At 51.2% G+C, this 13,992-nt stretch overlaps 1 protein-coding gene across 1 annotated transcript; it reads left to right on the top strand.

Annotated features, from left to right (window-relative positions):
- The first annotated feature begins 6,855 nt into the window (after positions 1 to 6,855).
- On the top strand, positions 6,856 to 8,456 carry LOC129502199 (cytochrome c oxidase subunit 8A, mitochondrial). The gene is made up of 2 exons (XM_055313723.1): positions 6,856 to 7,035; positions 8,127 to 8,456. Exons 1-2 carry the CDS (start codon positions 6,922 to 6,924, stop codon positions 8,220 to 8,222), a joined length of 210 nt encoding a protein of 69 aa, XP_055169698.1. The 5' UTR covers positions 6,856 to 6,921; the 3' UTR covers positions 8,223 to 8,456.
- The last annotated feature ends 5,536 nt before the right edge of the window (positions 8,457 to 13,992 follow it).

The following is a 13,992-nucleotide window of genomic DNA, read 5'->3' as shown; positions in this document are numbered from 1 at the left end:
TTGGGGATCACAGCGTGAGCCAAGGTGAGCAAGCAAAACTGGAGCCAGCTGCTGCCCTGGGGGATGGGGTCCAGCTGTCCTCCATGAAGGACTGTTCACTCCAGGGCCCTGGCGTGGAAGAAGGCTTGGTGCACCAGGTCCTACATCACTGTGTGGTCTTGCCCTGGTACAGCAGCAGAGAGTTGCAGGGAGTAGGCCTAGGAGGTAGCCTCAGCCACTCCTCCTCTTGTACCAGTTGTGACAAGGAAGTAGCCGTGTTACTTCTTCATGAGCAAGGATCTTTATGAGCTAGCAAGGCCCCAGCCAGCCAGGTCCAGGTGCTGGATGGTGAGGGGCAGAGTACAGCCCTCGTAGAGGCACATTGTGAGTGCTGTCATCCCTGGAATCCAGTATGATGTCTGGGGAGTAGATTGAGGGGGAGCAAAGCGGTGGCCTGCACTCCTGGGGCAGCCCTGTCAAATGTTGGTTACAGGGAGCGAGAAGGGACAGGGACATTGACTGGAGGGGTGTGGGGGGCTAGGGATGGAACTGTCAGGGGCAGGGACTTAGTGCCCTCCGGGGGCCCAAGAGATGGGGGTATCGAGAACAGTGAGAAAGAATGGGGAACTCTCCTTGGGCTATAGATGGGAGAAGAGGTCAGGGGTTCTGTGACTGAGAGAAGCTCAAGGTTAGGAGTTGTGGGTCTAGCCAGGGGTCTGGAAGGCAGAGAGGTCTGGATGCAGGGTCACAGCAGGATAGGGGTGAGGCTGGTCCTCCCTGGTACAGCCAGAGGCATATGGCCACAGCTTAGGCTTGAATGGTCACATACCTGGCAGGAATGCTAGTCTCTACCACGACCTCGGGCATTTTTTCCCTCTTGACCTTAGGGAGATGGGGCAGGGAGGCCTTGGGCATGCTTGGGGAGTGGTCCAGCCCAGCATCTCCACTCCTCTTCTGGTCTCAGTGTACCCATCTACACCATGGAGTTGGGAGCAGCAGCACCCAGGCTTGCTGATCTAACAGCTAGGAGTTCTGCTGAGAGTCTTGGTGGTCTGTTAGCTGTGGGTTTGGGCAGACCTTGTCACGCCAGTGTCGCTGGACATCCCTAAACCTCAGCGTGTGTAGCACAAAGCACATGAGCCGGGTGATCTTACCCTCATCACACATGGTTGCTGGCTGTGGGCCAGAAGGGGTTAACTGCCACCTGGCTCCAGGAGGATGGTTGAGGGGGAGTGGCTGGAATTTTCCAACCAGGTGCCACACCCCTGGGGTGCTGGGTAGGACAGCTACATTCCACTGGGGGGGAGAGCACCCCTGCCTCTGTATATAACTCCCTGTCTCCCTCACCAAGCCGTGTCTCCCCCCTCTAAACATCTGGTGCCTGCTGACAGCTGTGCCCCAGGAAGAGCAGATGCCCCTCTGGGACTCTGCCCACAACCCGCTCTGGTGACTCCTTGGTCTGCCTGAACCAGCGCCAGCTTAGGTTTCCCCAGTCAGCCTTTTCCTTCTGGTGAGACCAGCCCCTCCTGCCTCTTTTTCCTGCTGGATTTTGCATGAAAGCCACCATTTTGCAAATGGGGAAGCAAAGACTCAGGTAGGGAAAGGGTAGTTCTCTAGGTAACCCAGCAAATTAGTTTCGGATCTACACCCCCTTCTCGAACCCTCCTCCTTTGGATACTGGACCCTTCCTAAGCCTCTACTAGGGCCTCTGCTGCTCCCCCCACTCCAGGGAGACAGTACCTCCAGGTCTATGGAGAGACTGCAGCTGCCCCCAGTGAGAACCCTGGAGTGGGCTCCTTCACCGGGTAGCCCTCCCTCTACCAGCCCCTGGGTTCAGTGCCCAGCACCCACTCCACATGCCAGGAGAAGAGTCTAGGCCAGGTGGGAGAACTGGCAACCCCTCGCTTAGGTTCTTACCAACTCCAGGTTAGGTGCTCTGGGAGGTGGTGAACTCCAGAAGGTGTGTATGTTGGGTATCTGGGGGATTTATACTTTATGGCATCAAACCTCTGACATGCAGTCCCTTCCCCAGGCTTCACAAGCTCCGTATTTGGGCAGAACAGCTATTGGGCCTGCACTTTTCCTCAGGGACCTAGGGTGGGGGATACCTAGTGTTTCTCTAACCCGTGTATGGCCAGTGGGGTCAGGGGGCAGCTTTGAGTTGGGGCAGCTGGTATCTTAGCAGCCCATATATGACCATCAGGCCTTGGGGGCCTGGATTGTGAAGCTGGTCTCAGGAGTAGGGACCAGTTCCCCTATCCATCCCCAAGGCTTGGGATCTATTCCTGCAGCCCCATTCAGGGGAACAGTCTGAGGCCCTGGGATCAGGACCCAGGCTGGGACCTCTAGGCCTCACCCCCATAGAGAGACTTCCAACAACTTGACTGTGTGTATGTGTGTGTGTGAATGTGTGTGTGTGTGTCCTTCCAGGCTTTTATCTATGTCTACTTCTCTCTCTCTCTCTCTTTTTTTTAAGATTTTATTTATTCATGAGAGACACAGAGAGAGAAAGGCAGAGACAAGTGCAGGGAGCCCGATGAGGAACTCGATCTCAGGACTCCAGGATCATGCACTGGGCTGAAGGCGACGCTAAACCGCTGAGCCACCCAGGCTGCCCCCTATCTACTTCTCTAGATATTTCTTCTTCTTTTTTAAGATTTTATTCATTTATTCATGAGACACACACACACACAGAGGCAGAGACACAGGCAGAGGGAGAAGCAGGCTCCAAGTAGGGACCCTGACGTGGGACTCCATCCTAGGTCTCTAGGATCACGTCCTGGGCTGAAGGAGGTGCTAAACCGGCTGCCTTCTTCTTTGTTTTCTAAAAACAAGATCATATCACACATGTTTTTCTTGCTTTTTTCTTACTGTTTTGAAGTTTTTAAACTGAAGTGTAGGAGACATACAAAAATGTGCATAAGTCGTGAATGAACAGTCACCTGTGATGGCATCATCTGGGAGTCAACACATGTTTGTCACCAACACCCAGAAGCCCCAGCCTCACTGGATCCCGTGCCCTCCCACTTCCCCTCCATGATTCCCACTACCTGACACCTACTCCTCTCATTGGTGGCTTTTGTCCTGCCTGCTGTTGCCCTTTGTTTTAACAAGACCACACAGCCTCTGTGCCTCTAGGTCTGGTCTCTTCTACTCCACATTACGTTTACTGGAGCCATCCATGCTATGGCAGTCGTTTGTTACGTGTTTTGGTGTAAAGATGCACCACTCGGGGTTGCTGCTCTCTTGGTGAAGGACTGTCCCTGGCTTGAGGGAGGGGCCTCTGGAGGGTGGGCAGAAGCAGAGCTGCTGGTATTAATCCCAAAGGCAGCCCTGGGTGCAAACCCTGCCCGGAGATTTGTAGACTCAGTTGCAGTATTTAAGCCCCACCGTGGAACAGGGCACAGATGGACCTGCTCCACAAACCTCCGCTCCTTTCCTTCTGGCCGATGGTGAAGAAGATGAATGTGTGCTTCCCCAGGGAGTAACCTACGGAACCACAGAAAGGCCCATTCTAAAGTATCTCTGGACCTCCTGCCTGGCTGTGCTCTAACCTGGGCATTATCTCTTTGTTCATAAGACAAAGGCAAGACAAAGCCAGTAGGGCAGCAGGGAGGTCCCTGCCCCTTCTTTCAGGGGCAGGCCACTACTAGTGTCTAATGCCCCTAGGCTGTGCTTTTTGGGATGGAGGTGGTAGGGGGAAGTTTAGAAGCATCTGTCCTGGGCTGTTTGTCAAGGCCCTAGGCAGAGTGAGGGAAAGGGGCCTGGTAGCTGGGGGGTGGGGCTGGGCTGAGACTCCTGGACATTAACAATTGTCATCTAACAGGGGAGGAGGTGGGGAGGAGTGGGGAAGAGTCTGGGTAGCTAAGGGACTGGGAGCCCATCCCTCCAGAAATTCAGGCACAGTCTGCCCTTTGGAGCACTCTGGGTGCCTTGCTACCTTTCTATGACCCCCACCCCCACCCCCTGCCACCATGGAGCTGAGGTTTCTCTTTTACAGCCCCTGTTCTCTCAGTCTCTTTGATGCCAGCAGGCTGGGTCCGAGGACCCAGGGCGGGGGTTCCACATAACCAGCCAAGAGTGTCCTTGGCTTCACACAGGACAGAAATAAAAAATGAGCCAGAGGAATTGGAAACAGTTTATTGAATAGTGTAAGTGACAGGTAGAGACTAGCAGATGGGGTGTCTGGGAGACTCGGAAAGGAAAGGAGAGTAAGTCTCAGCATTGCTGGGGTGAGAGATTTATGTTGGAAAGGGGTCTAGGGTATGTATGCCTTTAGGAATCCAAGGTAGAGTCAGATCAAAGGCTAGTGTCAGGCGAACAATAGGTGCTATTCCATAAATTACTGAAGATAGGGGTGGCAATTGCCAGTGTCAGCTGGGGTTTGTTTGAAGCTAATGTCCTGGAACATTTTTGGGATCTGGCTCTTAGGTGTTACCGGGTGTTGGGACCTAGGACACAACTCAGGATGATTAACTTTCTTGTTTCCATCTTGAATGGGTACGTAGCTTCTTTGGCTTATTCAGAAATGGGGCCTAGCACAAAAAGAAAAAGCACAGACAGAGCCATTCTTTTTTTTTTTTTTTAAGATTTATTTGACAAAGAGTGAGAGAAAGCAAGAGAGAGCACAAGCAGGGAAAATGGGAGAGGGAGAAGCAGGCTCACCACGGAGCAGGAATCCCAGTGTGGGACTCGATCCCAGGACGCTGGGATCATGACCTGAGATGCTTAACTGACTGAGCCACCCAGGCACCCTTGTTTTTTAATATATATGTAATATGTATTTTTATTTATTTTTTAAAAAGATCTATTTATTCATGAGAGAGACACAGAGAGAGAGAGAGAGAGAGAGAGAGAGAGGCAGAGACATAGGCAGAGGGAGAAGCAGGCTCTTCGCAGGAGTCCGATGCAGGACTTGATCCAGAATCCTGGGATCTCAACCTGAGCTGAAGTCAGTTACCCAACCGCTGAACCACCCAGGTGTCCCTGTAATATGTATTAGATTAATATTAAATAAATAAATATTTTAATATTTATATTATGATATAAAATATATATATATTAAGTAAATTCTACACCCAATGTGGGGCTTAAACTCAAAACCCTGAAATCAAGAGTTGCATGCTCTGCTGACTGAGCCAACCAGACACCCAAGATGGAGCTGTTCTAAAATGAAATCCCTTGCATTAATTAATTAATTAATTAAGTTTTAAAAAGGAGTCCCTTCAGTTTCCCTACCTCATCTTGCCATCTCACCCTAACCCACCCCTACCCTCTGCTACAGTCTATGATGCTATTGACCACAATGTCCAAACTGGAACTTCTGGAAATTCTCTCTGCAGTAGCTTGTATGACATTTAAAAGCATGGGTTTGAGAGCAGATAGACCTGCCCTGGAATCCTGGCTAGGCAGCCTTTTTTAAAATTTTTTTTTATTTATGATAGTCACACGCAGAGAGAAAGGCGGAGACACAGGCAGAGGGAAAAGCAGGCTCCATGCACCGGGAGCCCGACACGTGGGATTCAATCCCAGGTCTCCAGGATCGCTCCCTGGGCCAAAGGCAGGCGCTAAACCGCTGCGCCACCCAGGGATCCCCTGGCTAGGCAGTCTTTCTTGTAGCTGTGTTACCTTGAGCAGATCATCCAAATTTCTAGGTTGATTTCCTTGTTTGTAAAAAAAATTTGAAATAATAGCAATCCCCTTGTGACATTGTTGTGAAGATGGAATGAGATTGTTGCAGGTAAGGCCTGGCTCACTGGCTGGCCCCTCACCCCCTTTCTGTTTGAATACTGTTCAGTGTCCTGCAATGACTAAACATTTTCAGAGCGATATGTGGCAGGCTCTTTGAGGACAGTGGTGAAGCAGACACATGCTCTGCCCTCCACTGGCCCCCAGTCTAGGGATGGAGACCGACCTTGTGGGTAGTGCTAGACAGGGGCTGCTGGACACAAAGGTGGCACAAGCTTCCTGATGCAGTGCTCCCCTGTCACTTCCTATTATAGCACTGGATAGCTTCTTGTTAAATGCTTGTTTATTGTGGAGGCTCCCTCGCAGAATGTCAGTTCTGTGATAAAGGAGTCCTTGTCCACCTTGTCTGGAACAGTCCCTGGCATACAGTAGGGCTAGTAAATATTTGTGGAATGAAGTAAACTACCAGTAAGCGGAGGCCTGGAAGTTGGAGTTGATGTGGTTGAAAGAGGAAGGCGAGGTAAGAGTTGAAAAGTGTTCAAGGTAGAAGGTAAGATGCAAAGAAGCAAAAGGCTTGGGGGTTGGGGAGGCTCAGAGGACAGGAAGGAAGGCGTGGAGTAAGCAGAGATGAGGCTGGAGATGGCTATCCAGGAATTGGGATTTTGTCTAGTAAGCAGTGAGGAGCCACTGACGAGTTTTTCAGTAGGTGTACGACTTGATTAGATTTAAAGAGGAAGGGAGCCAGGAAGGAAGGATGAGAGGCCGGCGGCCACTGTATGGTGACTGGAATTGGAGACGGTAATAGTAATGAGAGTTCAATGACGAGGTTACTGTCTGGTGTTCCGGCCAGAAATAACGGAGAGACGTCTAGTGGAGAAGGATTCTGGAGAGATTCAAGACAATGAATGGAGGGAGGAGCCAAGAATGCCTCCTTGTTTCTGGCTTATGTGATTGGTTGGCTCTAGATGTCACTCAAGAAGATAGGCGGTACGGAAGGTGGGGCTTGACCGTAAGAAACGTCCCCTCCGTGCCCCCGCCCATCGGTGGTGGGATGGCGTCGATTGGCTCTTTCGAGGAACGCGCCAAAAACGGACAGGGGCGGGAGGGAGGTGTGTCCTTGCGTCATTTCCGGGAGACTTCCGGGTCGCCCTTTCCCGGCCTCCCCCGGCACCGGAACTTCCGGCAGGAGCCGCCATTTTGACTTCCCGACCTTGGGCTATTGCTGGCCGCTGTCTGCAGTCATTCCGTGCGGTCATGTCTGTGCTGGTGCCGCAGCTGCTGAGGGGCCTAACAGGCCTCACCCGGCGGCTCCCGGTGCATCGTGCCCAGATCCATTCCAAGCCGCCGCGGGAGCAGCTCGGGACTATGGTGAGGAGTGGGGCGGGAAGGGCATGGGAGGTGCAGCACACAGGGGAGGGATCCTGCGGCGAGTTTGGGGCTGCCTAATCTGGCTTGCTGGACCTTGGCGGCCCCGAGAGTGCCCTGTATCTCGCGGTCCGCAGCCTGGCGGGCAGCGGTAGTGCTGGTTTGGGCATGTCTGGAGGGCGCGAACGAGAGGGACAGTGCCCGGGTGACAGTCGGGGCTCAGTTCCAGGATCTCGGGTCAGATCCTGCCAGTCACATTCCTGTCGCTTATCTGCTGTGCAGTCTCGGGCCCGTAGCCCCCTCTCTAAGCCTGTTTACTTATCGGTTCACTGGGGGTGCCTAACGCGAATGGTTGTTGCCGCTATGTTGTTGCCGCTGTTCGTTATTAGGGAAGGTGGGTCTCGGTAATTTCCAGAAATGTGAGAGAGTTAACCCTTAATGACTTGCACCTATTTGGCGCTTTTATGCATTTGCCTCAGCGACAGAATTTCGCCTTGAATGAAAGTCTTCAGAATCCAGGTTAGCGGGTCGCATCTAGGAGAAGAGCCTGAAGAGCGCTGAGATTGAGGAAATGGTAGTGATCCTAATTGCATCTGGCATCTGCTGAGTGCCCGCTCTGTGCAGGTCACTGCCAAGACTGCTGTGCTGATCCCTGTGACCCCGAGAACAAATAGCCATCAGCTCTAGTTTGTGGCTGAGGGAACCGAAATTTAGGAGCACTGTATTTACTTGTCAAAAGTCAAACCTTTGGTGGCAAAGAAGGGGAGGTGCATTTTAGCCTTAACCAGCTTATGCAAGATTCATGGGTCTCAAAAGACGGAACAAGTTTAAATCCTTGTTCTTGTCCCTTTACTTTATCATATCATCTTGTGGTGGATTTATCTGTGAATCCTAACCCAGGCTGGTCCCAACCCCCATACCTGACCCTTTACCTCAAGGCCTAAAGTGGGCCTTGGATCTGCTGTGTCCCTTCTCTGGAGCCTGAATCCTGACTTCCTGAAAGGGGCTCTCTGCTGCCTGGGAAAACTACTCAGACTATGGGAAGCCTGGGGGAATCCTTATTCTGCGGGTTCCTTCTTTCTTGTGCTCTGTAGGATGTTGCCGTTGGGCTCACCTCCTGCTTCCTGTGTTTCCTCCTGCCATCGGGCTGGGTCCTGTCACATCTGGAGAGCTACAAGAAGCGGGAGTGAAGGGGGCTGTCCTGTCCCTCACCCTGTGACCTGACCACCCCTGGCCTGTCCTGATCATGTCTGCTGCATTCCTGGCCGGCCTTCCATGGATCATGTCCTTCAATTACAGTGACCTCTTCTACAATCATGACCTCTTGATTTCTCCATGGTGACATCCTGGGACCAAACATATTGGTTTATAAGGCCCCATTCAGTAGGGCCCTCCTTGTCACAATAAAGTCTATTTAAACCTTGCTTCAGAAATTCATCGTGTCTTCGACTTGGGCTCCTGCCTCCATACCTGAGCTGAGGATAGTGTTGGGTGGGGGTGTGGAGAAGAGGGCCTGGCCAGCTGCATGTCACTGCTGGATGACTGTCCTGTGGTAGGTCATGCATGCTCAGCTGTTCTTGCTGCCTGAGAATGGTGCTTCCTTTGCATGCTTTCCTGTGTTTAAATGTTTTCTGGCTTCTTGGGAGAAGAAATCTTGTTGTCATAGGGCAGCCTTTCTTTCTCATCCCATCTGGCTTCCTTGGTTGTGCCAAGTTCAGGGTAGTGCTGTGTCTGTGTGTCTGACTTTCTCACTGGGGCCAGCTCTGCAGGTGGAAGCCCTCTCTGGGGCCAGCCTCCCTTTTTTGCTCCTTGGCTGTGGACTCCAGCCATTTCTCAGGAGCTTCTTGTCCTTCCTAGTTGGAGGGTAGGATACTTTATAATATCTTGCCAACCCTGTCAGCCCCAGGGCCCCCTTTTAGTACTATATGCACAAATGCCTATGGACTGACTAGCTTCCTCATTTCCCCTGTCTGCTTCCCTGGCACCTCTGTTCCTTGGCTTGGGGAATTTGCTGCTCTTCCATTCCCAGGGCCCTTCCTCAGTGATTCTTCCTGGGGTGGCTGTGGGTATCCATGGCTGGGATGGTGCATGGAAGTGCTCCACACCGAGCTGGAATTTTTATTCTGTATGTCTGGAAAGAATGCTCAGACCTGTGGCCCCACCTTTGCAGGAGGAGGCAGCTTCGCTGGGGTGATATGAGAGATTTCTGAGTAGATGCAGGTTCAGTCACCCCTGTGGAGCTGAAGTGCATGGGTGTGGCTGGCTATTAGGCCCAGGGTGTTAACCCACATCCCCCAACCCCTCTTTGACAGGGCTTTGATTTCCTGGCTTTTGGTGACAGAAGCTGAAGGTGGATTCTGCCCTCCCTCCCTCTGTCTGGTCTTTCCTGGCCTTTTTGTGTTGTCTAGTGATCGCTGTGAACCCAAGTATCGCCCGTGGGACATGCCCAACTCATGCCCATGGCTGCTTCCCTGAGTGGTAGGGACTTGGTGACCTGCCTCCTAAAAAGCTTTCCTTCCACACAAAGGAGCCTTTGTGTCTGGGCCGAAAGGGACAGGGCCTAGACTGCTGGGAGATTGTGCAGGTTGGACTCTTGGCCAGAGGAGGGGGAGAGCCCATGCATGATCTGAAGGGCCAGACTGGGTTGGCTGAGCAAGGGGCATCCACTGGTCACCTGCAGGCACCTCAAGAGCCCTTGTCCTGGGTGTGTGTGTAGGGGAACTCTTGGCTGTATCCTCCCAAACAACAGGGTGGCTTCTGTCTTATGCCTCAGTCTAGGAGGCATTCCTAGTCACACCTCCTGAGCAGAGGGCTCCCATCTACTTGGCTCTGGGTTGGCTCAGGTTTGCTATGGGTAAGATTAGGTCATGGAACTGCCATGAAATAAGAATGTGGCTCCAGAAGTGAGTTTCTATGGTAACTACGCTGGCCCGCCAACGTTTCTTATTGGGTATATCCATTTTTGTGCTCCTGGAACCCAGAGGGACAACTCCAGCCCAAAGCTGTGCATCTCGAGCCACTGCTCGGGTTGGTTGGAAGCCAATGGTTATGGGCAAGTCCTTCAGGGTCCTGGGCTGAGAAAGCCCTTAGCAAGCCCATCAGCAACTCTGCTTCTAGCTCTCCCACAACTTGCTAGGTCCTGCAGCGTAGGCAGGGGTGAATGAGAAAGTATAGGGTGCAAATCACCTGTCATTCTTTTTTTTTCAAAGATTTATTTATTCATGAGACACACACACACAGAGACAGAGGCAAAGACACAGGCAGAGGAAGAAGCAGGCTCCATGCAAGGAACCTAACGTGGGACTCGATCCCGGATTCCGGGATCATGCCCTGAGCTTAAGGCAGACACTCAACCGCTGAGCCACCCAGGCGTCCCTCACCTGTCATTCTTGAACCCTCTCCTCCCCTTGGTCCCAAATGTGGCCACTAGGTCTGAAATCTGGCCACTTTTCAGTGTCCTCTCATTCGTAACCAACTGGGACCCTGGGTCCATTCCCTACAGAGAAAACAAGGCTCCTTATATCCCAAGTAGTATTTTATCAGTCCTTTAAAAAAGTTTTTTTTTTGTTTGTTTAAAGATTTTATTTATTTATTCATGAAAGAGAGAGAGATTGAGAGGCAGACACACAGGCAGAGGGAGAAGCAGACTCCAGGCAGGGAGCCCATTCCCAGGACCCAGGGATCACGCCCTGAGCCAAAGGGAGACACTCAACCACTGAGCCACTCAGGCATCCCATTTTATCAGTCCTTGCTGTGGGTGTCTGTTAGGTCGTGAGTCTGGAGGCGTAGGTGTCTTTGCCCAGGAGTGCACATGGGGCCAAGAGAGGCTGCAGTCATAGTAGATGCTAGAATGTCAAAAGTGTACTGAGAGTCAGGAGGCCTGGCTTGGCCATTTCTTGTATGAACTTGAGCAAGTCATTTAGCCTCTCTGAGCCTGTTTTTATGATTGTAAAGTGACAGTGATGTGGCAGGCAGAAGAGCATCCCCTCAGAGAGATCCATGCTCTCATCCCTGGACTTTGTAGATGTGATTCAAGTTAAGCATGTTGACATGTGGGAGATTATCCGGTAGGCCCAGTGGATTCATGGGAGTCCTTAAGGTGGACAAGGAAAGCAGATGATGTGTATCTCAGATGCCACCTGAGAAGGACTCTGCCCACTATTGTTGGCTTTGAAGATAGTGAAAGTGGGTCATGAGTTAAGAGATGCAGTGGCCCCTGGAAGCTGGGGACCGCCCTCAGTCTATAGCCAGCAAGAATATGGACTCTAATCCCACAGCTGCAAGGAACTGAATCTACCAACAACGTGCATAAGTAGAAGCAGGTTCTCAGAGCTTCCACAAAGGAACACAGCCTGCAGATGGCTTGATTTTAGCCTGGTACAACCCACACCAGAACTCTGACCTCAAGAACCATAAAACCATACATTTGTGTGGTTTTAAGCTACTAGATTGGTGGTGATTTGTTATGGCAGCAACAAAGAAACTAATGCATCATTTTCCTTGTGAGGTTCTCAGAGGAGGGGCTGGCCCCAGTGGGTTGGATCCTTAGCAGACAGGTAAACTGGAATGTGAGGCATTTACAGAAGTACAGTGCCCCAATGAGGAGTGAGGGTACTCTGGGTCTGGGTGGAGGGCAGCGGGGAGAGGGGCTTTCCCTTTGTCCTTTCTACCCCTCCTCTGCTTGCTTTCTGCCTTAGGTGGTCTGGACCCTGCAGACGACTATCGACCCAGCCATCAGCTTCAAAGTACAGGCCCTGCTCAGCTTCACCTGCCTGGCCTCTGCACCAACAAAGCCTCTTTAGACACAATTTTGTAGCTGGCTGCCTGTGGACCATCACAGGTTTCTGTGGCAGTAGCTTCAGAGGTTCACTTGGGGGTGGCATGCCCCAACTCTTCCCATCTGGGCAGATGCCTGACCACCAAGCCTGCCTTGGGAAGGACTGCCAAGCCCTCATTTTTGGCCCACCTTGAAGGCTTGGAAAGCTATGGCCATGGCCTCCAGGAGGAGGGGTGGGGGGTAGGAGGAGTGAGGACTGTGACTGTCCCAGGGCCCATGCTGTGTCCTTGTTGCCTGGCCTCCTCCCCTGAGAGGTGGGAGAGGTTTGATGGGCCTGGGGGCCATTTGACTCCCTATAGCTACTCTGTACTATTCATAAACTCTTCCTCTGGGGCTGAGCTTTTAGTCTGAGGCCTGGAATGGAGTCTCTTCTCCCTCCACATGATAGAATCCGCCAGACATGGACGTGGTGTGCCCCCAGGGCTATGAGGAGGCATCTACCCTGTCAGTACAATGGAAAATAAGGTCCTCTGCCGCTTATCACCTTTGTGACCATCCTCAACAGCAGTCTGAACACAAGTGCCAGTGCTACCTGTTTCATTGCAAGACTCAGTGCAGTCAGGGCCAAGAGCACTGGACCATTTCTGTCTTGGTACATTGGGAGACAGAGATAGACTCCTGTAGCTCTGCCAGTTGGATTTTAGATGCTTCAGGATAGAGAAGCAAAACCCTAAAATGGTAAAACTAATAGAAGAGAGAGGATGAGGGTAAGAGACAGTTAGTTATTAACTGCCAAATAAATCAGCATACAGAAGACCGGGGCAAAAATCAACCATCCTGGGCTGGATTATAAGCCAAAGCCTTGGGCCACCTGGGTGGCTCAGTGGTTGAGTGTCTGCCTTTGGGTTAGGTCATGATCTTGGGGTCCTGGGATAAAGTTCTGCATTGGGCTCCCCACGGGGAACCTGCTTCTCCCTCTACCTGTGTCTGTGTATTTCTCACGAATAAATGAATAAAATCTTAAAAAAAAAAAAAAAAAGAGCCAAAGCCTTCCTCTGGCCATCTCCTTCCCATTTTTAAAAAAGATTTTGTATTTATTTTAATTTTTAAGCTTTTATTTATTCATAAGAGACAGGGAGAGAGGGAGGCAGAAGAAGCAGGCTCCTTGCAGAGAAGGGAGCCCAATGCAACACTTGATTCCAGGACTCTGGGATCACAACCTGAGTCAAAGACAGATGCTTAACTGATGAAGCCATCCAGGCATCCTGAAGATTTTGTTTTTTAAACAATCTCTACACCCAAGGTGGGGCACAAATGACCCCAAGATCAAGAGTTGCATGCACCCTCCACCAACTGAACCAGCCAGGTGCCTCTTCTTCCCATTCTGCCTAAGAGGGGGAAGGGCCGGGGAGCAGGGAGGAGAAAGGACCTTTGTTTACAGATCCTTTTACATGTTGAAGGGACAGGTCTGTTTTTAAAGCTCAAGACCCCTGGGAGGGAGGTATTTACTTGGTGTGGACAGCCTGGCTGTGGTCCAGCCCTGGGTCACACCTGGGATTCCTTCTCACTCGTCAGAGCACCTGTGTTTCCTGTCCTGACCTTTAGTCCCAACCCCAGATTTCTGTGTCCCTGTATGCCCTATGGACTCCCTATTTGAAATATGGGGGAGTAGAGGCAGAGTGGTCTTATAGCAGTTTTCAAGATTTTGGAAACCCAAATAGAAATCCTGTTGCTGTCATCAAATATCTTAGCTTTTCTTTTGGGAGTAGCTGTTCTTCTGAAGATCTCATTGGCAGTTACAGATTTTGATGTTAAAATTGGGAAAAGGAATGAACAATTTATTGGTAAGCCCAGGTCCAAACAAGGTAGATGCTTTGCATTCTTGAGCTTAGAAGCAACCCCAAAGCTCAATGATCCAATAAACAGTAATTTTGCAGTGTTGCTGGGATACAGATTTGGCATTTGTAGTGTTGCTGTGAGAAGGCCATTGTGGGCTGTGTGGTGAGCCCAGACACCAACTGTGCCCTACTCCAGGACTGGATGTAGCTCATGACTCAGGAACATATTTAGTCATATTGCATTCTTTTTTTTTTTAAGATTTACTTATTTTTATTTATTTATTGATAGAGAGAGAGAGAGGCAGAGACACAGGAGGAGGGAGAAGCAGGCTTCATGCCGGGAGC

The sequence above is a fragment of the Nyctereutes procyonoides genome, unplaced genomic scaffold, assembly GCF_905146905.1.
Source record: "Nyctereutes procyonoides isolate TBG_1078 unplaced genomic scaffold, NYPRO_anot_genome, whole genome shotgun sequence".
NCBI lineage: Eukaryota > Metazoa > Chordata > Mammalia > Carnivora > Canidae > Nyctereutes > Nyctereutes procyonoides.
This window is presented reverse-complemented; position numbering and strand designations above follow the sequence as displayed.